At 38.5% G+C, this 25,609-nt stretch overlaps 1 protein-coding gene across 4 annotated transcripts in view; it reads right to left on the bottom strand.

Moving 5' to 3' along the window:
- Positions 1 to 25,609, bottom strand: part of GRM1 (glutamate receptor, metabotropic 1) — a 354,908-nt gene that overhangs the window by 19,241 nt on the left and 310,058 nt on the right. For all 4 annotated transcript variants that reach the window (XM_004673917.1, XM_004673920.1, XM_004673918.1 and 1 more), the window contains exons 6-7: positions 24,769 to 24,895; positions 12,258 to 13,188 (exon numbers count right to left, since the gene is read on the bottom strand). In XM_004673917.1, the coding sequence (XP_004673974.1) occupies positions 12,258 to 13,188; positions 24,769 to 24,895 (1,058 nt within the window). The remainder of the gene's footprint in view (positions 1 to 12,257; positions 13,189 to 24,768; positions 24,896 to 25,609) is intronic.

The following is a 25,609-nucleotide window of genomic DNA, read 5'->3' as shown; positions in this document are numbered from 1 at the left end:
GATGTATTTTAGTACTAACTGTGAAAGTCAAAAGGATAAAGTTCTAGAAAAAGACATGTTTATGAGTCCTGGCAGAAGGCAAAGATGTTGTGACTAAACCTAGAAAGCACTAACCATGAAAAAATGAGAAATAAGATTTCATCAGGATTAAAATGTCTACTTATCAAAAGATGCCCTTAAGGAAATGGAACATCAAATCAGTCTGAGAAAAAAAAATATTTACAATATATGTTTTAAAGAATTCACATTGATGTTATAAAAAGAAGTTCTTTAAATGGAGAGGACAGTAAAACACAAATGACCAAATGAGAAAGTAGAAGTAAGTTTAGACAGTCACTTCACAAGAGACCATGGTCATGGAAATGACTATGTGGAAACACTTCCAAGATCATTAATCATCATGAAAATGCAAATTAAAACAATAATTAAATACAAGCATATGTGCATTAGGATGACTAAAACACTGTCAACACCAAATGAATCTTCCACATTCTTAGTAGGAAGGGAAAAGGGCAAAGTCATTCTTGAAATGTTTGGCAGTTTCAACATTCACCTGATTTATCATCCAGAAAGTCCACTGCTAGAGATACAGGAGTTTGCACAGTATGCAATGGCTATACACTCCTGTGGTGTAGGTACAGTAAAGCCATTTTAAAGCGAGGGGTATGAAGATAGTATCAAATGTCTGCTCTAATTCTTCTCAGTAATGAACTGGCAACAGCAGTAAGGTCTAAGATGTTTGGATGGCTTTTGCACACTAAACCTCTGAGATATTCTGATTCTGTCATCAGCTGTTTTCTTGGGAAGTAGGATTCTTGTGGAATAAAGATAATACATACATACTGTATTGCATGAGCTAGCTACACATTTCTGGATAGAACGGCTAAGAACAGATACATTAGATTGTCCATAGCTAACTCGCTACTTAAAACCTACCAACCCATCTTCATAATTCATTACCTCAGAACAATATTATACAAGATGTGTATAATATTGTTTACATGTGGTAAACACTCTACTCTGGTTTGCATGACTCTTGTCATCTCCATTGTACAGAGACAAACAAAACGAAACAAAACCAAATCCTGAAATCAGAAGTGCAAAGGGACAAGTATGGTGAGCTCCTAGGGCCATGCAGAGTGCATGGTCCCAAGGAAGAGTCTTCCCAGGGAGCAGCCAGAATTTTTCTCCTCCTCGGCACCATCTTCCCACCACACACCACCCAAGTACATATGAGGAGGGCTGACCTTTGTCTACCTCACTAGAATGCCTCATCAAACAGGATAAAACTTAACAAGTTTACATAATAACATGGCTATATGCCAGAATTCCCATTACATTTTCAATGGGAAATTATATACAGGTTTTAGAATAACAAAGTGTATGCAAATAGACCTGTGAATAAGAGAAGATAGTCGTTGATGGATGCTTGTTCACAGGGAATTAAAAAAAGGGGTGAAAGGTTGCAAGGCTCAATGTTTTATGACACTAAGATAAATGTTTTATGGCACTAAGCTAAGGGTCACTCTCATCATTTTAATTTAGGAGTCACAGTTATTTGGACTTTCACTCTCAAAGGGCCATGGGTCACTGATCTCCACATCAGAACTCTCTACGGCCATACCCTATGTTTGTTTCAGCCACCGATCTTCTCTGCCTTTGTGCTTGATCAGTCTCCCCTTCTTACAGATCAAGCATGTTTCAGATATGTTAATGCATTTCACCTGGTAACAGTTCTAATTTTATGGACTTTAGAGCCAAACAATTCCGAGATCAGTGCAACTCACTGCTTAATAGGTGGATGTCACCTAGTAAGATTTTTGCCTCATAGGCATTTCTTTGTCCATTATTTTCATCTCCTGCTGTCAAAGTCACCATAAGCTCCTTGCATAATGCTCCCCGAGGACCCCCATCCTCCCTTTGCTCACCTAAGTACCCTCCGTGCTGAGTGAGGACTGTGTGTTCCAAAGCACACATCTCTGATAAAGGAGCTCCCTTGCTTTGCAGCTTTCCATGGTTCAGAGGACGAGCTCCTGGCTCTGAAAGCCACTCACTAGGCCCTGCATGATCTGCTTTTGGCTGATTTTCTGGTCTCTTCTCATCACAATTTTTCTTCATTGTTAGCATCAGGCACTTAGGGAATTGCTTCATTTCCTTCAGCCACCTGGGATTTTTCCTACTCAGAGGCACTATATGCTTCTTTTCCTAACTAACCCTTTTGTCTTTCTGAAGTCTGAACTCTTAGCTTAAACCCTACTTCATCCTGGGAATGTCCCCAGTCTCCATCTGATAACAATCCCTCTGATAACACTCCTGCAACACCTTAAAGTCCCGAGATCCCAGACCACATGGTGTTTCTTCACCAGGAAAAGCCCCACCATTCATAAAATAGTAAATCCTCCATGCTGTTTTACACAAAGCAAAGCACTGACTGATAAAGACCTTCCTAAGGTCTCTGCTATCAGACCCTGCCAGACAACATGGTCAAGGAAACTGGGGTGGGTGGTGCAATCTATCATCAACCTTCTGCTCCCTCACTCCTACCTCACCTCTAGAACATTTGTCATTTCTTTTTATTCTACTTTGACTACATATGTATTTCGTTTTTACTTTGTTAATGCTTTTCCTACTCCCCAGCCCATAAACATAGTGCAAAATCTGATCAATGGAAAGTGATATTGACTGCCCCTGTCTGAGTACTCACTAGATAACAGTATGTGTTTTTATGACTGGAAAATCAAGGAAAGGAAACTATTTCCTATTGTTATTGATTTTTTGAGTAGTTGTTTCTCAATAGAGGTTTATAGCATCACTGGGGACTTGGCCTAATTTTGTTAGCAGCAGACACCTCATCTATCTTGAAGTTAATCTGTATAGGGCTATTGTTAAATTGCCTTCAATTTTGTAAGTGGTTTCCCTTACCTCTTTGAACTCAAACCAAATTATACACACATTTTTGGGTTAGTGATATGCTATTTACTGATTTCTCTTTTTCTATCAGCCAATGTTAATATGTTAGCATCACATTGTTAACCTACATGTAACATATGATGCATTTTAATTAATTCACAAGTGATCTCCCGAGAACCATTCTTCCTTATAAAAACAAAACTCTCTTCCTTTTTTTTCCATCTCGAGACAATTCAGAAACACTATGCAGTGGAATCACTTTAAGAGTAGCAAAGAAAATGCCTGCTTTTTAAATTTGGTGGATTCCTTTCCATGCCTCATAGCGTGCACTACCAAAGCTGTCAGAGCTGTCTTTCCCTTCCATGGATGTATATATTGGAATTTGTAATAATCACTCACATATTGCATAGATAGGTGATTAATTTTTGATTGGTTCATCTCATCAACCATGTGTAATGTTTTATTTAAACATGCACTGTTATTTTATCTCAGTATAAAATATTGCTACTCATAAGTGACTTACTCAGACACCAAGGGTGGAAGGGTGGGATGCAGGATGGGTGTGAGCTACTCTGGTGTGGATAAGGCAGAGCTTCAACTCATGCCATCATACCACCTTCTTTGCAAACTGCCTCCCTGGTGATAGCTGTGGGGGTCAGGCATGATGGCCCCTGGATGGGTTTGATGCTCTGTGAGTCCACCCTTTGTCCATCACCCAAACTTGAAACAGACACTTGAATCAAACTGTTCCCATCAGTTTCTTTCTGTGTTATGTGGAACCTCGTGGGTTGAGGGTTAAGCATGGTCTCTTCGGGGAGCTGGGCCCATTCCAACACAAAGATGCAGGATCCCTGGGAGGGTTGCCTTGGACTGACCATAGGTACCCAGGCAGTCTATGAGGAGAAGATGAATAAGGCAGGCAGAGGATGACAGAGAAGCCTGGAGTCTTTCTCCCCAGTAGCTCAGCCCCCCATGTGGCTCAGGAGTATTTCAAATCATATTATCATAAGATATTTAATCTTATCTTCCATATTTGTTCTATCAAATATCCACTGCTTTTGGCTAGGCTAGCTTATGTTGGCTTCTATAATTGAAGCAAAAGTGTTCTAATTAAGGAACCTCTACGTTTCATTCTCATGATCTGGAGCTTCAAAATCCATTGGTATTTTAACATTTTCTGTTGATATTTTTGTTCTTGAATTAGCTTTACAAACATGGTGTTCATATGGCCTACTTCCCTTTGTAGGTAACACTTTCCACTGGACACTAGGACTAACAGATGGAATGCAAATGACCTCATCTTTCTTTAGCTGTGGCCAAGCACGGACAGGTTGCCAAGCCATGTCAAACAGGGAGTCCTTCCTTACGCACAACTCACACTGAGCCCCCTTGCCTGGCCCCGCTTCCAGCAGCTTCACAGTCCATTCCACATACAGGTGTAGTGTGGATTTCACTTACCACATGAACTTCCATCTACCCACCTCTGTTGCCATAGCTTACTGTCACTAGCTAAGTACTGAGATTTTACTATGTCAAGGCACAATGAGATCATCTCTATATTTCTATTTAATCCTCCTAAATGCCTATTAGATAAGTGTTATTATTACATTTTTTATCTGAAATGCAAAAAATTAAATGATTTATCCGAGGACTAGTAGCTTGCCAAAAAACAAAAAGCAAAAATCAAACCTAAACTTAATAAACATCTGACTCAAATTTACACAACCACGTGAATCATATTATACTGTTTCCTATCATTTCATTCATCCCATTGCCTTGGTGTCTTATATCACTAAATTATAAAGGAAGGTCTCATGTCTTATTCATTTACTGAAGGTCTTGAATGAATCAGTACATTATTAAGGTAACAGGAACAGCTATTAGAATGATTTTTACATATGATTTTAGCCAGGAAGCAATGATTTTTAGCCCCATTTTTTTTTCCTCTTTTAAAAAATGACCTTGAGTTTTTCAGGCCCCAGTTTCTTTATTTTCACAGTGTTGTCAAATGCATATACCTTGGATTATTATTGTTATTCATCTAAGAATACTTCTGAATTCTGCTTCAAAACTATATATTACTAACATATGGAAATAAAATATTAACTTTGAGAACCTGGCTGTATGCCAGTCATACAAATTTATTTGAAAGAAAAATAAAAGGTGACCTACCTCCAAAAAAAAATAAGTATGATCTGTGTTCCTCTGAATACAGAACTAGGGTACAGGCAAGAGGTGCAGGGGTAGTGGAGGATTGACCAGAGACAAAGTGGGGAGCAGAGTAGACAGACTGACAAGATACACTGATGAGGGGAGCAATAGGCTAGACAGGAGAGGTCTCCACACCATGTGGGTCACCTCCGGAGCTGGGGATCGAACTTGCACTGAGGCGGCTGCGGCTGGCTTGCAGTGCTGTATCCTAACATGTTGTGCCAACAGGGAGGGCCCAAACGTAAGAGTATTAAAAGGAGCTTTATTCATGTTACTTTCAGATGAAGGTGTCATTTACAAGAGGAAGAAAACAATGAAACAATGGTGCTTGTGCCTGATGGGGGTCAAGCTGAACCCAACTGAGTCCATTCCCAACTGTTTTAATTTCATCCCCCTTCCTGGCACTTATGTCCACAGCCTGAGAAGGGGTGTCTCACAGCAGTGGCTACTCTACACACAACTACCTATGTATTTTCATTCTAAGCTTTGGCTAAAATCCTCTGGGTGCTGAAGTTTGGCATGGCTTTCAGGAGGCACAAGGTTTTACTGATCAGGCACTATGACTGGTTGTCATGGAGGACAGGAGACCCTGCTTTATTCTACAAAGGACCTCTACTTGTGAGCTGCAAACCTTACAGCTTCACCAATATTCCAGAAAAGCAAGATTTGCTTTCCAGAGTTTTCCTCATTTGTTCCTTGAATCGAATTTCAGAGGTCTAAAAGAATCCATTGTAAGGTTTGTTTTGTGGGTTGTAATTAAAATTCCTGTAAGTTCCCAGACTGATTTTTCATCCTTTTTTAATGCCAAGCAATACACACTTAGCTAAGTGAGAAGCAGCATCAGCCACTACCAGCATGATCTTCAGAGTTGGGGCTATCTTGGCTTGTCAGTTCCAAAGGTTTCTATTGTGGTGACATTCTTCTAGGTCAGGCTCACCTGCAGGAAATTTATAATATGTTTTTGTAGTTTGAAGCTTTCCTTTTCTTTTGGATCCTTTCTGAGATATTACAAGCAAGCTTCAATCATACTCCTCCCTCTTGCTCAGTCTCCTTGTATGGTGCCTAAACTTCTTAGTAAGTTTAATCTCAATCTATTAAATATAACATCTGTCCATATCACACCACTGAATTCAGTCAAGGATGACCATAGTTTTTCCATCATTGGGGACCCCAAGTTCCATCTTCTTGTAACTGTTACAGGCTGAATACATGTCTCATGTGCCTCAAACTCATATGTTGATATCATAAACCCCCAATATGATGGCATTTGAAGGGGCCTTTAGTAGGTTAATACAGTTAGCTGAAGTCATGAGGAATCAATGGGATCAGTGCTCTTAAAAGAAGTGATACCAGACAGCTCTCTCCTCTTCCTGAGTTTCTCCTTACCTCACCACATCTTGCACAGAAAAAGAGGTTGAATGCTGGCACCCTGATCTCAGACTTCCAGTCTCCAGAACTGTCTGTTTAAGCCACCAAATCTGCAGGATTTCACTATGGCAACCCAACTTGATTCAGATACAGTCTCCTCCTTGCTTTCCATGATATGGCATTCACCCTTTTCCCTCATTCTCTATATTTCCTTTTGCTTATTGTTTCAGATTTTCATTACTTATCTTGTCTCTTAAATGAAATGGTTTTCTAAGGCTCCTCCTCCCACTTTTTTTCCATTTCTGTTTCAATCATGCTCTAGGTCCCTTTAAAAATTCTGACTTGACAACTGACTCTAAAGTCTATTGACTCAAAACCCAACACAGCCCTTTCTCTTTAGCTCCTGATTGAAATTTCTAAAAGTGTTTTGGATGCCTCTATTTGTCTGTTTGTACATTTTTAAGTGAAAGTCTGATACCCAATTCATCAACACTTGTATTCTCTTTCTATTTTTCTGGCAGATATATTTTCTGTCCAGGCTCAAATCAGAAATCACACATATATTTTGTTTTTAATTCCTTCCTTTTTCTCCCAAACTCTGTATTACAGTGCTATGGAATCAAGCCCAGTCAACTTTTTTCATATATATACCTTGGGTTCAACTTTTACTTCACTACTCTAAAATTTTATTTCTATTTTATTTCCCCCCTTTTAAAATTGAGATAGCATTGGTTTACAATATTGCAGATAATCGAATGCATACTTGTAAAGTCATCTTCAGATGTCACTACCATTCTACATCGACACCAAGACACCCACAGTCCTCCACCATAGTCCACTGTGCTCCCTTCCAGCTTTTCACCTCCCCCTCCTCTAGTTTTATAGCCAGATTTCTAGGCTTATTATTGGGTTTTATTTGAATAACTGTAGCCTCTATTAACTTGTGTTTCTGCCATCAACATTAAGTTTACACACTGTCATGAAACTATGAAGTTTTATTACACCTGAAAACCTGACTGATCTTGGAACCTTGATCATTATCGATAATTTGTTCTCTTTCTACATTTTTTAAATTACCCACCAGTGCACTTCTCCATTTACCTCATTCTGATTTCTCATTATGGCCTGAAAGTACATTAACATTTCTGAACTTCATTTACATGATTTCCTATATTGGAAATGGTCTCAGCATAGCACAATTTCTCCCACTGAATAACGCCTTTAAGGTCAAGTTCAAATACTACTTTTATTAAGAAACCTTTCTTTATTATTCTGCCTATACAACTCTATTACATTTAACCTCTTTTTTCCCCAGGACCTCAAAATGTAATACTGGTCCTACATTATGTTATCTAACAAAATACATTTAGATATATTTTTGAGCAGCTCCATTACTCTATTTTAAGATTGGTGCAGCCAGTGCCTGTCTCGCATAACTTTATTTTTTTTTTATCCTGAATAATACTCAGCACTCATATCAAGTACTTCAGTTGAAACAATGACTGATGGAGTAAATGAATGAAAGAGTAGTGGATAGTAATAGAAATGTCACTATCAAGGAGTAAAATTCTATGACAAGTACTTCAATAATATCTTCTGATACTTTAAAATTGAGTGAAGGATTATGATAACTTTTAAAGACTTTTATTGTATGAAAAGGAAAATAATTAAAATGACAGCTTTTTCATTTATAAGCTAGAATAGCAGATAAGACTTTTCTCTGAAAAAGTATGTGTTATCTCGGTGTGATTATGATGTCTGTAGACTGTCTATCATATTTTTATAGTTCTTTGCATAATCAAAGGAGGAAAGACAAATTAAATGCTTGCTCAGCATATCGTTACTAATGCTGCATGCTTATTTACTTCCACTTATAACCAAAGTGTCTCTGACAGATCAAGAGGAAACTTTCCTCATAACATTTTTCCTTTAGTACTTCACTTAGCCCTTACACTCAATAAAATATATGTTTAAATTCTTAAGAAACACTCACAGGAACATTTAAAAAACCTATTTACTTTGGAATCTATGTTTAAAAAATGACTGCTATGCATAAATCTAACACCCTTACTGTGACTGTAATTGTTTTTAGTTTTGCATGTAGTTATATGTGTAAAATGTTACAGGAATGTATTATCACATTTCAACTCCATGTGCCATCAAACTTTTTTGGCACTCATTGAAGTTATTTATCCTGAAAATAACTAAAAGAGTTAGTTTGACATTTAGTCATTGATATACCATTTTTTAAGGAAGCATATCATTTACATAATATTTTAATTTTTCATTTGCATAATGTTAACTCATTTTTTAATTAAAAAAGGAGCAGTAAGTGTTTTGGATCTAGACAATTTAATTAATGATGAGTCTACATGGATTTCTATGTTTCTTTGATTGCCAAGAAAAATAATTTTACTAATATTTTTATCGTAAGTTAGGCATAAATATCTTCCCATTCAAATCCATTAAAGTAACAGCAAAAGAAGTTAGTGAGGACAAAGATAGTTGTATCATACCAGAGTAAAATTAAGCTTAATAGGAATTCTAACTACATGTAACTCAAGTAACCCAAACATGCAATTTTTTTGCTTAAGTTCCTCCTAGAATACATTTTAGAAAACATAAAGCAAGTGCTTAAACTTTTTGTTGTATAAGACCCTTGGCTGTGAATAAAAATTTTAAAATGCTGTAAACTTTGCAAAAAAGGCACACAACATCCTTCTTTCCATGAGAAGCTCATCATTATAGCATCTGCTCTGGTTTAAGTCTACCTGTGAAGACCCTTCGCTGCATCTCATCCAGGAGTGCAACAGACTTCAGGTAACTAACTGGAGTGTGTGCTCTCCAGAGCCTGCAGACCTTGCTTCACTCAGCAGAACTCTTGCTAGATTTTTGTTGTTGTTGTTATGTAGAAATATGAATTTGCTTGTGATTTTGGAGACAAACTAGAAAGACACAGAACAACAATACAAAGGTAAAAACATGCGGCGTGAGATTACTGTTATATTTGAAAATTCCAGTCTCCTGAAGAGGGACCAGAAAAGCAGTAACAGAATAAATAGGAAAATAAAATCAAGGGTGGTTTTCCATAGACACTGAGCTTCAAATACCCTCTGGGGTCAGCTGTGTGGTACACCCTGGAGAAGTTCCAGATTGTACTAATAAAAATGCATCTTATAATAATTAAAGTCTATTTGTTACTGTACTAATCTGCTAATGCTTGATAAGTTAGTAGTTAAGCAATGTGTTAACTGGAGAAACCAGCACTTTGTAGGCAACCAATCCAGTTTAGAAAAAGATGATTATTGTTTTTTTCAAAAGTATGATCCAAATGAAATTAATTTCTAAATTTATAAGAGTTAAGGGAATTTTCTCATCTTAGAAAGAAAGCAGTTCCAGGTGTGAGAAGGTGATCAGAACGTACAGCTTCGCCTGGCCTCTATAAAAGAGCTAAGCCTTGTTAAGCAATGTCAGTTCATGCCAGCAGCCAAAGCCAGTGCATTTCCACAGCCCCTGCTCTCCTCAACAGGTGACTTGTCTACACACATCAGAACTTGTAAAAATGTATATTCCTGGGTAACACACAACATATCTTGATCAATGGTTTCTCCCTTTTCATTAAATAGAATTCTGCTTTCGTTAGATGGTTAACAGCTTTTAAAAATGACTCCTGGTCAACAATGATGCCAACGTTTCTGAAGAAGCATAATAAAAGCAGTAAAGTCACAGACACGTGGAGCTGGGTAGTGGTAGGATAAACCTGGAATGGAAACCATATGGATTGTGAGAAGGAAAAGCTCTTAGTCTGTACCAATATCCCATTTTAAAGAGTGTTTCCTCCCTTCTTTTCACATTGTTTCTAAACATTCCTTCCTTCTTAATGAAAATTGCTATGCCATTTCACATATGGGCTCTGTAGCCATGATCTGTTTTGTTTCCATCTCACGGCACTGTTGTTTTGCTTTCATGCTTGCTGATAATTCTCTGCCAGCAGGCTGACAGTGGGAGGAGGTTGGCTAGCACAGAAAGCCATGGCAGGTAAAATAAGACTAAGGATTGTTTGTGATCAGCACCTCATGGAGGACTTGAAAAGTAGATATAAATTATTGACTGCATTCCTAATGCTGAAGATATTTAGGTATGTCATTTGATCAGTATGGGAGTTTGACCTGCTCCATTTCCTACCTGGGCCAGTTCACCCCCTGAGGCAACCTGGTGGTCGCAGGCTCCCAGGAGAGCATCAAATTGATGCCGAACTTAGTGAGGACACCTGATTAGTATAGTGCACCACAAACTACAGCCCCGAACTCCTGGACTCAAGTGATCCTCCTGCCTCTGCCTCCCGAGTAGCTGGGACTACGGCGTGCGCCACCATGCCTGGTGGTACGTCATTTGAAATAATGATAATTCTGTTAAATTTAAAATATTTTCCCATATATTCCCTTAATTGATACTCATACTAATTGCATCATTTTAGAAAAAAATATGCCCAAGGTGTTGCTTGGCAAGTGGTTATATAACCCAGAGGTTTAGTTTTATAGATTTAATAACATACATCATGAGAAACTGTATGTCAATCTAAGAGCTAGGCACAGAATGGCTGACTAAATGGAATTACAGTTCAGAGTCATAAGGTGGCTTCATTTCCACACCTACAAAGTGGAGGCCAACAGTTCCATTTCCCTAAACCTTGCTGTGTTGTTCTGGTAGGTGGAATATAGTATATGTTACAATTATTACCATTAAAATTCTTCATGTCAGAAGGATATTTTCAGAAAGTAAAATTAATGCTGCTAATAGGGAAAGTGCTTAATTTTTGATAATTCAATTAACTTTAGAAATTGAAGCAGCCAGATAATTTTTCAAATTGTAAAATTTACATGAAATTTGTTACAAAATTTTTGCAAAAAAAGAGTCAGCGAGAAGGTAGAACATTATTGATAATTCAAACTACTTTGAAGAGTTACAAACTGAAAATAATCTGAACTTTGATATTAAGATTGACTGCTGAGTTTGGGCCTCATCACTGTGGTCTGGTTCCTTATCTCTCTGGATGCCGTATGATCAGAAAAGCATTGTGACCCACAGTGGGCATGTTCAGTTATTGGCAGCATTATGAAATGTCTTCATTACATGCTGCATTAAAGGTCAATGAGTGTCTTAAGACAATCATGGTAATGGTTACTTAAGGAAACTTATTTGAGTGCATATTGGTTTTGAGTTGAGCAATCAAGGAGCCAAATAGTCAAGTATCTCCAGATGCTTAATTTCCTTCTTTTCCATCCTAGGTTAGTACTGGTGTGATTCCAGAGTGATAACTTAGAGGGAAATCAGAAACCATTGTCAACCATGGCTCCTGTTAGCAATTAGAATTAGAGTAAGTAGGACTCTCTGACCCAGACCTCATAGGTGTGTTGATGCTCCATGGAAAAGGGAACACCCACGCCAAAGGATGACTATACTAGCACAGAAGCTGCTGTTTTTAGGTCAGAATAAAAATACACTTAGTTGATTGTTGCTTCATGGTCCTGTGTTTTCAAAGGAATGGAAACAAAGACCTTTAGTACTATGCTCCTACTGCAAACAAACAAAAATCTGTGTGATTTCAAAGAAAGAAGTGATTAAGAATTTTAAAATATTGGGAAAATGGAAAAGAAAGATGTAGACAAATAGAAGGAAAGAGGAGAGAGGGAGGGGAGGAGAGCCGGGTGGAGGGATAGAGGAAGAAAGATAGCGAGCGAGGGAGAGACCAGGCCAGGTTAACTCACTTGGCGTTCCCGGCCCCAGGTTTCTTTCTTCGGAAGATGTTGAGGAAGGTGTTGGAGCTGCAGGGCAGCTTGCCGTCGCCCACGTGCATGCGCACTACATCAGAAGTGGTGAAGGCACTGCGGACATTCCTCTCCGGCTTGGCGATAATGATGTACATCTTGGGCGTGAACATGCACCCGAGGGCCACCGTCACACTGAGGCTCACTGCAAAGCAGGTAGTGATGATCTTGTAGTTGCTCCCAAAGTAAATGGGCACAAAAGCCAGCCAGATGATGCAGGTGGTGTACATGGTGAAGGCGATATATTTGGCCTCGTTGAAGTTAGCGGGCACATTGCGGGTCTTGAAGGCATAGTAGGTACAACTCATGATGAGGAGTCCATTGTAGCCCACGGGGGCCACCACACCCAGGTTGCTGGTATTGCAGATAAGGTAGACCTCCTTGATACTGGGGTAAGACAGAATGGGCATGGGGGGCTCCATGATGATCAGCGTTACCACCAGGGTTAGCTGCACACTAATCAGAATGGAAGCAATGATCACCTGCGCCCAGGCGCTCATGAACCTGGGCTTCCGGGTGCAGATTTTCTTCTTGCTGCCAGCTAGGATGCGTGCAATACGATTGGTTTTGGTCACTAAAGCAGAGTAGCACATGGCAGAGGAGAGCCCAACCAGGAGGCGCTGGAGGTAGCAGGATGTGGTGGTAGGTTTGGCAATGAGTGTGAAAGGGCACACATAACCAAGGAAGATGCCAGCTAGGATAATGTAGCAGAGCTCCCGGCTGGAGGACTTGACCACTGGGGTGTCCCGGTAAAGTATAAAGATGAGTGTGACAAACAAGGTAACAAGGATGCCCAGGCAGGAAAAGGCGATGGCTATGATGGATTCTATGTTGCTCCACTCAAGATAGCGAACAGGTATAGGTTCACAGCCTGTGGTGAGAAAACCATTTTAAAATGAATCGAATGGCTCTACTCATCAATAGCAACAGTGCTTACTAGTTCTCACAGTCATAGCTGTACTTCCATCTCTAGTGATTTGTAATTTAAATGCTTTCTAAAAATGCCCCAATGTCACACCATAAAAATGTACCCCCATCCTTTCTGGACAAGTATGTTCCCAAACTTACTGATGTCATGTGTGTAATGTGATGGAGGTTTATACTTGAGCCTATGCAATTCTTTTTGTCTGGCACCAGTATTATAAATGGATGTCACACTGTGGGTGGAACTTGGTTTTATAGTTTCAGAAAGAAAGAGATGGTAGTTAATTTGGGCTTCTAGTGAAGGTTAAATAGTGATAATATAATACAATATAAATAAGAAATGACTTTCATTTTTATGTTGCTATTGTCTGGAGGTAATAGCTCAAGGACAAGTTGTTTGGAGCAGTAGAGTGCTTTAAACATAAATTTCATTTGTTTTTTTTTTTTTTAAGAAAAATCTTCATTCTCCTTGTTTGCCAAGAATTTGCACTTCTTATAGAAAGTCAATTTTTTATATATAAATAGTTTATTTTCCATCATTTTGTGCTTTTTTCCATCTCAGTTGTAATTCCTGTGGGCTTCTCATCATCAATCCACCCATGTGCCATCACTATATTCCTGGCTTATTTCACTAAGCACAATCCCTTCCAGCTCCATCCATGTTGCTGCAAAAGGCATGAGTTTATTTTTTATTGCCGAGTAATATTCCATTATGTATATGTACCACATCTTTGTAATCCAGTCATCTACTTTTGGGCATTTGGGTTGTCTCCATGTCTTTTAAATAAAACAGCAATAATCATGGGGGTACAGGTATCTTTTTGAATCAGTGTTTTTGTGTCCTTTAGGTAGATACCTAGGAGTGGGATTGCTGGGTCATATGGAAGCTCTATTTGTAGCAGTTTGAGAACCCTCCAAACAGTTTTCCATAGTAGTCATACTAGTTTGCACTCCCACCAGCAGTGCAGGAGAGCTCCTTTTCTCCACATCCTTGCCAATATTTGTTGTTGCTAGTTGTTTTGAGATGTGCCATTCTCACTGGGATGAGGTGGTATCTCATTGTGGTTTTAGAAAGTCACATTTTAATCCTTGATAACATCAGCAATATGATTAAATTATTTTTATTTAACATTATGTTACCTGAAATTCACCCCTTTAATCGTGTATGACCTGGATCTGGCATCTGACCTCGTTAGAACTATCAGGTTCCAGAAAACATACCAGATCTGAATGCCATCTCCCTTCACCCATATCCTGAAAGGACAAGCTGTGTTGTGTCCTTAAATACTAGGCTTATCTCTTCCCTCAAAATATAGGAAATAAAGTCCAATTTGTATTTTAGAGAGATAATTTTTTTTTCAGTCCCTATAGAAAACTCCCTCATGGGATTTTGTGTTTGGTTAAGGTCAGTATTTCTCAAATTGTGAAAATAAAAACTATTTTCATAATTTAGGAAAAAGCTTGTTGACAGTAGACAAGGTAACATGACTTAAGCCAATCTTAACCCTGTTAAGTCAATCAGCAAAAACTCTTCTCAGTGAGCATGTTTTTGCATGCCAACCAATCGGTGTCATGGTATGGGCTTGATAATAACCCACTCAGGAACATACTCCTACATAATGAGCCAGTGCCAGTGGCTCATAAGCACATGGCTTTCAGAATTCTCTTTGGAGAGTGTCCACAAGGCACTGCTGACAGTACCCATAAAGGATGCACTGCACTCTCCTTCCAGAAATGTTTGTCTAGGTCAAAGGCTCAATTTCTGAAAGAACTTCTTCTGATAGAAAATAGCATTTTAATTCTAAATCTTGTCAATTCCTTGATGAAGTTCAGAAAGATGATGAAATACATAGAATAGCAATGACCATGATGGGGGACTTTTGATATGACAAAATCAATAATAAATTAGAACATGTAAGAGGATATTTAGACAAATTAGGAGATCAATACTAAAGAGTGAATATCATAAATTATACCATACTCCATTTTAAATTTCTAGAGCACAGTTCTATAAAAAGTTGCATTGAAATTCTGGCTCAGAGAGCCTTTTCTGGTCGTGCAGCAAGTTAAGCACAGCACTAAGAAACTAAAGCCACTTTGGTATGAGTTTGATTCCCATCCCAAAGGTGATCCACATGGCATGGCAGACCTTTCCTGCCCACTGCTCCCCTCGGCAATGTACTTCATGGGTCAGCTTGTTCTGTACCCCACTCTGTCTCTGGTGAATATTTTCACTACCCCTGCACCTCTGGTCTATACCCCAGTTCTATATGAATGAATAAATAAATCTTAAAAAAAAAAATCTGGCTCAGAGCCAAATTAAGAATGATAATTAAGGATTTTCCTAAATTTTCAGACATACACAATATTTTCTGCAGAATACAAGATGTTTATGAGATAACATTAGGCACTTATCCTCTGCAACAGATATGTACCAATTAACTCAATTAAGTGTTAGCCTCATGGGCGAAAATGTTTAAACATATTAGATTAGAAAAGAGAAGATTTAAATAACCCTGTTATAAGATTTAAAATATAAAAATATAAAATTCATTAAATAATTTCAAAAGCTTTCATTTTAATAAATATTCAAAATCATAAACTATATAAATAAGGAAGATAGGCTTTAGGAAACCTTCAAACGATTTTGGGGCAGACTCAAAAGTTGGCATAAATAGCATACACCTGTTTAGCCTCTTTCTGTAAATGGGTTCTGATTTGTATTATGGAATCAAACAGAAAAAAATGTCAATGTATTAAGAGTTCAACTTACAAAACATTTATTTATGTCACCGGGTATGTCCAGGTAGACTTAACAGTTGAATAAAGTAGGTATCAATGCAATTATGGATCCTTAGGAAACCAGCTGAAAAGGTCCATTTTTAAGAGATTTCAGAGTCTGTAAATAAGCAAATTTGCAGCTACCGCAAGACATGTCACTTGAAAAGCCCTATAACCCACAGTGGGTATAATTCAGAATGAAACTACTTATTACTGTAACTAATTAATACATATTAATTTTAATTTTCCTTATTACTGAATTGTGGCCTTCTGCATAGCAGGTTAATTTTCAAAAGAAAGGAGTAAAACTAGTAGCCAGTAGGCTTTCAGAATAATTACCTCGTTTAACACGATGTAGAATGGTTTTTAAAGTCTTCATTTTTTTTTTTAAGATTTATTTATTTGTACATACAGAACTGGGACACAGGCCAGAGGCTCAGGGGCCGCAAGGGGCCTCACGAGAGACAGAGTGGGGAGCAGAACAGGCAGATCTATGAAGTACACTGATGAGGGGAGCAGTGGGCGGGTCAGGAGAGGTCTGCCACACCATGTGGTCACGTCCGGGGCAGGTGGGAATTGAACTCATGCGGAAGCGGCTCTAGATTCTCAGTGCTGTGCTTTAACCTGCTGCGCCACCAGGGAGGGCCTAAAGTCTTCATATTTTTTTTTTTTTTAAAGATTTATTTATTTGTGCATATAGAACTGGGGTACAGGCCAGAGGCTCAGGGGCGGCGAGAGGCTTCGCCAGAGACAGAATGGGGAGTAGAACAGGCAGATCAACGAAGTACACTGCTGAGGGGAGCAGCGGGCGGGTCAGGAGAGGTCTGCCACGCCATGTGGTCTCCTCCGGGGCAGGCGGGAATCGAACTCATGCGGAAGTGGTTTTAGCTTCTCGGTGCTGCGCTTTAACCCGCTGCGCCACCAGGGAGGGCCTAGTCTTCATATTTTTAATTACTGATGTTTAGTAAAATGATTTTATCATGGATTGCGACTCAGTAAAAATATGGTATAATAGCTAATAATGCCATAAACACATATTAGAAATATAATAGAAATATTTTAGACTTATCTTGCTCAACAGACTACTTTAATTAAAAACCTTTACACAGGGCAGGGTCTCTTATAAAACAACAATTTATTAATAATAACAATTTAATGAACTTGTTCAAGGATTCAATTTTATATACACAGTCTGGTCATTAAAAGATTCTTGAAATCTGGCCCTCCATGGTGGCGCAGCGGGTTACAGCACAGCACTGAGAGGCTAAAGCCACTTCCGCATGAGTTCAATCCCCGCCTGCCCCAGAGGTGACCACATGGCGTGGCAGACCTCTCCTGACCCGCCCACTGCTCCCCTCAGCAGTGTACTTCACTGGTCTGCCTGTTCTGCTCCCCACTCTGTCTCTGGTGAAGCCTCTCACTGCCCCTGGGCCTCTGGCCTGTACCCCAGTTCTGTATGCACAAATAAATAAATCTTTAAAAAAAAAATTCTTGAAATAATGAATGTGACTGTGTTGTAATATCTGTGAGGATAATATAATATTGAACATAACCAGAATTGCTATCTGATAACACCAGAAAAAAACATCCAATAGACACTGGAAAAAATAAATGAACTTATTCCGGTAGAGAAAAATTAAACACAAATAGAAAAACATTTCCAGAACAGATATGACCAGTTCATTCTTCAGTTGTAATTAAATTGGACATTTTGTAATTGAAATTAATCTGAATAAATGATAAAGGTGAACAGTGAAACAATTTGCAATTGCAATTTGCAGTTGTGTCAATAATTGCAAAAGGACCCTTTGAGCAACTGCAAATGGATTGTGTACAGTTGTTGCCCGTATGGGGACATGTGTGCATGAATGTGTGCTAGTTTAAAAGTGTGCCTAATTATCTGGATGGGTTAAAGCATTTCCTTGTTCAAAAGCCAAAATACTCACAATGGCTAAAAACAGAATTATATTTTGTGTTCCTTAGAAAATTTCAAGTTATCAATCCAGTGAGATGGGGACAGTTTCACCAGAATATTTATTTGTGAACTTAAATTATACACAATGCTTTCTCAACCCAAATCTCTAAACATATGAAGAGGAACTTTAAATACTACTGAATGTCATAATCATTCATGGCAGAGACTGTCCAGAAGTGGAAGGTCCTCAGAATTTGGCTGCTACCCAATGGTCTCTTACACGAGGTCAAAATTTGGTTCTTGTATGTGTTGATGTCTTCTTTGCATACTTTTGCTTACTGACACTTTTCTTTTTTACAGATATAAAGCTATGCACATCTGAGTTTGTTTTTTTAATGTCCCTCTTACTAGTGATAAGTGCTTGCCTAAGCCTAAGTTTTACCAGAGACACTAGCTCAGTGATTCAGCTATTAATACTGCAAACTACAGTACATAGAGTCAATTTAAGAAATAATATAAAGGTATGTTACATGAAATTTGCTAATAATGATCTACATGCACATGCAAAGATTTCACATGTTCAGATATTTGAAAGGATTTGGAAGAACTGTAGAACACACTCCTATATGTATGGTTATTTAAGGGCACAAGATATGGTACACTAAAAGAAAGCCACTGCAGGTAAGCACCAACAGGTGAAGAGATACTCAGGTGCAAGCTCTTTATGATCTTTAGGACTCTAAAGACAACTTCATCTGAATGAACCACTGAATTGTGTACAATGAATATTGGCTTTGAGACTGCTCCAGACAAAAGTTTCCAGTGAAGTCTTTTTATGACCTTCAAGTCATCTAGCCAAGGCATATTATCTAATAAACTGTATTAGGTAAAATCCATCTGTAAATAAACTCTGGTTGTCATGGTTGGAGCTTCAAGTTTTTAACTGCATATTGTGAACCTCAGTGCCTTTGATGTTGTCAAGAGTCAAAGACAGATACACAGACATGGCTACAAATAACCAGAGTTGTCCGAGTCTAGCTATAAGCTAATCCCACCTTATAGGATGAAGAAAAATATTCTTATGTTAGAAGGGATATGAGCATTTTAATGTAACATTAGCAGTTTGTCATAACACACCGTGAAACAAGCTACCTACAACAGCATAGCTCTTTTATAGCTTTATCTCTTGTGTAGATCTTAGATTTTCTTCCCTATGTGGATACCAGGCTCTTCAATGACAGTAGAGAATTTCCCAAAACCCAATTATGGAAAAGCAAAATTAATATGAATTAAGACATAAATAAGGGCCACAATTATTCTACTCAAGTGTCATTTTTCTTGGAGTCATTCATGAAATCTGCCATAAAACATCAGGGTTATGAAGGCTTTATGTAAAGGTTCAATGTAATTACATTTTTACCAATTACTTACAAGATGACATTCTATTTATTGCACAATCTTCAACACATATGGTCCTTCTTTTATGAAGGATTTTCTCTTTCCAGGGAAAAAATTATTTTTCATTTGGCATATTACACATACCTCTGTTATAGGAGTTAATATTATAATTGAATGAATAAATAAGTGCTACTTCTTTGGAACTCCTCTCTTGGGATACAGGCTTGACTTTATTCACCTGTGTGTCCCCAGGTCCTTAAAAATGTCTTGCATAAGTAAGTAATAGTGTACACTATACAACTGAGTCAGAGCAGGTAGAATCAGCAGCCACAGCAAATGTTAAGTCAGAGAAAAATGGTTTAAATTAGTTAATTTATGTAGTTTATAGTTTTAAAATTTAGAGTATCCATCTTTTTGATTAATACTCATTATTTGACTTAAAAACTGAATTATATATAAGTGATCTGTAAATTGCTTGACTATTGTCGAGTTGTATATAGTGGGAGAAGACACCCCTGTTTATGCACCATAAGGAATAATGCACATATTGAATTAAAATGTGCATTTTCCAAAGAAACTTAAAAAAAGCACTTTGTTAAGAACCACACCAACTTTTTTTATTCATTAATATTAGAACCATTGGAGCAAGTACAGAAAGTAGCTATCTCACAAAATGATTCCAAGCATTTTAAAAAGATTTTACATTCAATGAAAAACACTACTTTCCAAAGAAAAAAAAATGATTTCTCATTTTAACTAGAATTCAGTAAAAACATTCACCGATGAAAATAAAACACCTATTTAAAGGGAATGCATTTATCCTCTGAGTACGTCTACTCATTTTTGGTATTCTGTGTCTGGGATTTTACTGCTGGGATGTGGACTTTAGCACACAGCCAGGCTAACCTTACCCTGGCCAACCTTACACCACAGTAGCAAACGAGATCTCTTTTGCCATTCAAAAGGAAGGCAGAAACAATAGGTACCTTTAAAACTAAGTTTGAATTAGTTTGAGAGAGCTTTATTGTGAAAGACTAAATCTCAGATTTGCAAAAACTCCAAACATAAGATCCAGAAGTAGCTACTTGTCTGCATTCTGGCTGTTGTCTGGCTTAACTCATTTGAATGTTAAAGCGACTTGTATACATGATGGGTGACAGCAGATTCTTTAGAAATATAATTGCATTACTCTTTATTTATAGACAAGGGGGATTTTTTTATACCTTATTATATTGGAGCCTTAATCACTGGTGGTTAACATTGGAAGTGTACACACAAGAGTCCTACAAAGCAACTTTGAGCTACATATAACATTAGATTAAAAAAAAAATTACAGCCTATTATTTTTGTGTTTTAATGTTTTGCATAAAATATAGGATTTAAAAAACATATTAGCTCTAAATAAAATAAAAAAGGAAGGAGGAGAAGCTTAAGTAAAAGACATGAAAAATCTCTTAGACTTCACACCACTTCTGCAATCAAACTGACAAGAAAGTGGATTTTGTCTTTGAGCTTCCTCCTGTCATCCATGTGGTTAGTCAAATAGCAGAGAAAAGTATAAAGTGTGTCTCTGATTTCATGAACAGGACCTTAAAGAAGGTCCTTGATAAAAGGTCCCAACAGAAACACACATGATGAGGACGGATAAAGGGGCACAGTGTAAGTGGGTATCAAGCTGGTACTGCAGTGGCTTCAGAGTACTTGGTAATGTGGTACTTTACCCCGATGCACCCCCAGGGAGAGCCTGGGGAAGTGCATTTTGAAGGATGGGACCCAGGGGGAGGGTTAAGTGCCTCAGAGCTCTTGGTTTCTATCTCAGAATTAATGAATAGGCCTCTACATTTTAGACACACTAAAGTTTGAAAACCAGTTTCCAGCTGGAGAATAAAAAGATGAGTGAGGGCTCTCCCTGGTGGCACAATGGGCTAAAGCACTGCATTATGAAGCTCTCTGAAACCACTGTAGCATGAGTTCGATCCCCAGACAGGGAGCTGACCCTCATGGCGTGACAGACCTCTTCTGACCCACCCACTACTCCCCTCAGCAGTGTACTTTGTCCATCTGCCTGTTCTGCTCCCCACTCTGCCTCTGGTGAATCCTCTCACCTACCACACCTCTGGCCTATATTCCAGTTCTGTAAGCATAAATAAATAAATGTTAAAAAAAAAAAAAAATTCTGGCCCAATTTCCTTTTCTTTAAAAATGGTCAGTGTATTAGGTGATTTCCTAAAGTTTTTGTGACTTAGTTTATTTTTCTAATAGGACTAAAATTCCATAAGATATTCTCACTTCATATATAAGGCGGTGACCTGGTTCTACTTACCTAGCCACTTTTGATGTGCTTTGAATAAGCCATACAAGTTCTTAATTTTATATTCTTTTTTTTTTTAAGATTTATTTATTTGTACATACAGAACTGGGGTACAAGCCAGAGGCTCAGGGGTGGTGAGAGGCTTCACCAGAGACAGAGTGGAGAGCAGAACAGGCATATCGATGAAGTACACTGCTGAGGGGAGCAGCGGGCGGGTCAGGAGAGGTCTGCCTCGCCATGTGGTCACCTCTAGGGCAGGCGGGAATCGAACTCATGCTGAAGTAGCTTTAGCTTCTCAGTGCAGTGCTTTAACCCGCTGCGCCACCAGGGAGGGCCCAGTTTTATATTTTTATTTGAGAATAAATGAAAAAATAATCAGTCATCCAGGAAATTACCCTTTGTGATAATTTTCAACAGTACCCAGGAAGCACACCTAGAGGGTGAAAAATCAGTGAACTGGGTTCTGCTTCTCAGTTGCTGATGACTTGACACACAAAACCCCTTAAGGCCTCAGCTTCCCTTTTTTTTTTTTTTTTTAAGATTTTATTTATTTGTGCTTACAGAACTGGGGTATTGGCCAGGGGTGTGGTGGGTGAGAGGATTCACCAGAGACAGAATGGGGAGAACAGGCAGATGGATGAAGCATACTGCTGAGGGGGAGCAGTAGGCAGGTCAGGAGAGGTCTGCCACGCCATGTGGGTCAGCTTCCTAGCAGGGGATTGAACTAGTGCTGCAGTGGCTTCGGAGAGCTTCATAAGGGGTGCTTTAACCACTGTGCCACCAGGGAGAGCCCAGCTTCCTCTCTTTAAAGTAAGAAATCAGAAAGTCCACTGAAAAGTTTGCAAGTACCCTGACTCTTCAAGTTTGGAAGTCCTTGTGCCACCCCTCTCCTGTGTGAGATACCACTGTGGCCTGTGGACAATAAAATTCATTTTCCTGAACTTTTCTCTAGGATACTCAACAACTCATATCATCTTGTATCCTCTTGATTTCACTAGTGGGTTATCTCTTTATTTAACTGTTTTTATTGAAGCAACATGAATTCACCACACTGGATAGGTGTGAGTGGGCGGTTTCACACATCAGCCCTCTCTAGAGGTCTCACCACAGCCCAAAGCTCAGTCACCACTCATGCCCTCCCCACCCAGCCTCCTGCTTTCACTTATTCCTCTCCAGCCCTGCTCTGGAGTCCAAGTACTCACACAACTCTTGAAATTACTCACTAGCACCAAAGCAACAGCTCCTAACTTCTCTGGTATTTGTCTGGTCTCACTACACTTCTCCATGCTTTCACCAGGAGAATCCTTCCAGGGTATCAGGGTGTTCTCCACCAATTTACGTTATATTTTTTAAGATTTATTTTTATTTATTTATGCATAGAAGAACTGGGGTGTAGGCTAGAGGTGAGGGAGACGAGAGCATTCACCGGAATCAGAGTGGGGAGCAGAACAGGCAGATGTACTGAAATACACTGCTGAGGGGAGCAGAGGGTGAGCGGTCATTTGCTGTGCCATGTGGGTCACCTCCCTGGCAACAGCTTGATGATGCTGAGACTTAACCACTGTACCACCAGGGAGGATCTGTCTACCACTTTAAATCCTTCACTGATTTGCCTGTGTTTGTACCCATTGTTCAAGCACTTGGGAAGAGGTGACACAGATGCTCTCTGCCACCCACTGCCAGTCCATTTGCCCAGCCCCACTCTGACAGCTGCTCCACCAGGTCCTGTGGTCAATGAGCCCCACCTACATGTTCCCACATTTACAGGCTTTAAGTTTCCCATGTTCTACTTTATCTCTGGAATTTCTTTCATCCTTTTGTCTGCCTAACAAACCTTATAGCACTTATAAACACCTCCTTAGTATGAATCATAATTTCATGTCAATTTTTCACATTTCTTCCTTATTATATTTTAAGCAAAATAATCCTGGGCCTGGGTTACATTTCTTTGTACCTTTAGGGCCTGTGTGAGAGCCTCACATACAGCTGGTAAGGAAATGGCAAAAATAAGGCAGGTGACTAGAAATATATTCAAAAGGGAAAACCAGGAAAAGTTGGTATATGTCAGAACACACTTTGATACAAGTATTTATTTAGTCTTAAAGGAATTTTCTTTTCACTATAGGTCATGGAGAACTTATGAGAGGTTTATGTGTACGCTACAAGAGCATTACAAAATGCACACTATAAATGTTCAACATCTCTGATAATCAGGGAAATGCAAATCAAAAAAACAATGAAATACCACCTTATACCAGTAAGAATGGCACATATCAAAACAACTAGCAATAAAAATATTGGTGAGGAAGTGGTAAAAAAGAAACTCTCCTACACTGCTGGTGGAAATGCAAACTGGTCCAACTACTATGGAAAGCTGTGTGGAGGTTCCTCAGATGACTAAAAATGGAGCTTCCATTTGCTCCAGCAATTCCACTCACAGGGATCAACCCAAAGGACACAAAAATGCTGATTCAAAAGAATACCTGTATCCCTATGTTTATTGTAACACTATTTGTAATAGGTAAAATCTGGAAACAACCCAAATATCCAAAACTAGATGACTGGATCAAGAACATTTAGTATATAAACACAGTGGAATACTATTTAATGATCAAGAAAGATAAACTAATGACATTTACAACATGGATGGAGGTAGAAGGAATTATGCTCAGTGAAATTAGTCAGGAAAATAGAAAAATATCAGGTGGCTTCACTTATAGGAAGAATATAGAGAAACCAAACAGGCATTGGGGGAAAAATAATAACAATAAAAAAACAATACAACACAACAAAAAACAAACAGAAAATTATAAGCCAGAGACATCCTACAGGGGAGGGGAGGGAGAGAAAATGGAAAGAGGGAGGGAGGCGCACAGGGAACTGTGGTGATGATGCACAGGGGAACTGGTGGTGGAAATTCTATGGGCACTACACCTGAGAAAAGAAAGCAAACATTGTTTACAAATAAACAATGATGAAAAAAATAAATAGAAAAATTAAACAAAAATATATACTATAAACAAATTTTTATAAGACATGAGTTGGTCACTCACATTTTAAATGCTGGACATATTGCAAAGGCTAACAGCCAGGCCCCAGGTGATACATGAGGCAGCACCTACCTGTCAGGTCTGCACTGGGCCACCAGCCCAAGTCACATGCTTTGCAGGTGAACTCGTCTTGCACATATTCATTCTCCTTGCAGGCCGTGCAAATCCAGCAGCAACTCACTTCTCCTTTCCGGATTACCTGGAATATGGGAATAGTTCAAATGCCTTGAGGACAGTCTCTCCAGAAAGTCTTCTATTTTATGGAGGACTTATTTTTATACTATGATGAGTTTCCATACGTATAAAAAATGTATATACCAATACATAAATACATAAATTGGAATCTGCCTGATTCCCTTACAGTTCAGACGTGAATTTCAATTCATTTCATTTTTAATACTAATTTATTTGATGGAGGGAACAGATTAAGCAGAATTAAGAAAGGAAAACTATTTTAATTTTACCCTTATTTACATTAATATACCTTAGTTATTCTAAAAAAAATAAAACACTTTTCTTCTCTGAAAGGGCAAGTAATGTTTAATCCAAAAAGTATCCTAGGTAATAAAACCTTTATTCATGAAAACTGAGAAATTAAGGAATTTTTGCTCACGTTATTGAAAGCCAAAGAAATTTATTTTCATACTTACAGAGTGATGACTAAGAAAGTATAATCCTGCTATCATTGACCCTAAGACTTACTCTAGAAAATTCAAACCATCACATAAATTCTAGGGAGAAATATCATACCACTAGTCCAAAATTACTGAAGAACTTATTTGAGTTCGAACTTTCTCCCATTTTCAATTTGTCTGATAAACACTTTTTCACTGACACAATACAAAAATAAACATCAACACACACTGAATTTAAAGTGAGTTTCTTGTAAACAGCACATAATTAGATCTTGCAT

This window comes from Condylura cristata, unplaced genomic scaffold (assembly GCF_000260355.1).
Source record: "Condylura cristata isolate star-nosed mole 26May11 unplaced genomic scaffold, ConCri1.0 scaffold00001, whole genome shotgun sequence".
Lineage (NCBI taxonomy): Eukaryota > Metazoa > Chordata > Mammalia > Eulipotyphla > Talpidae > Condylura > Condylura cristata.
This window is presented reverse-complemented; position numbering and strand designations above follow the sequence as displayed.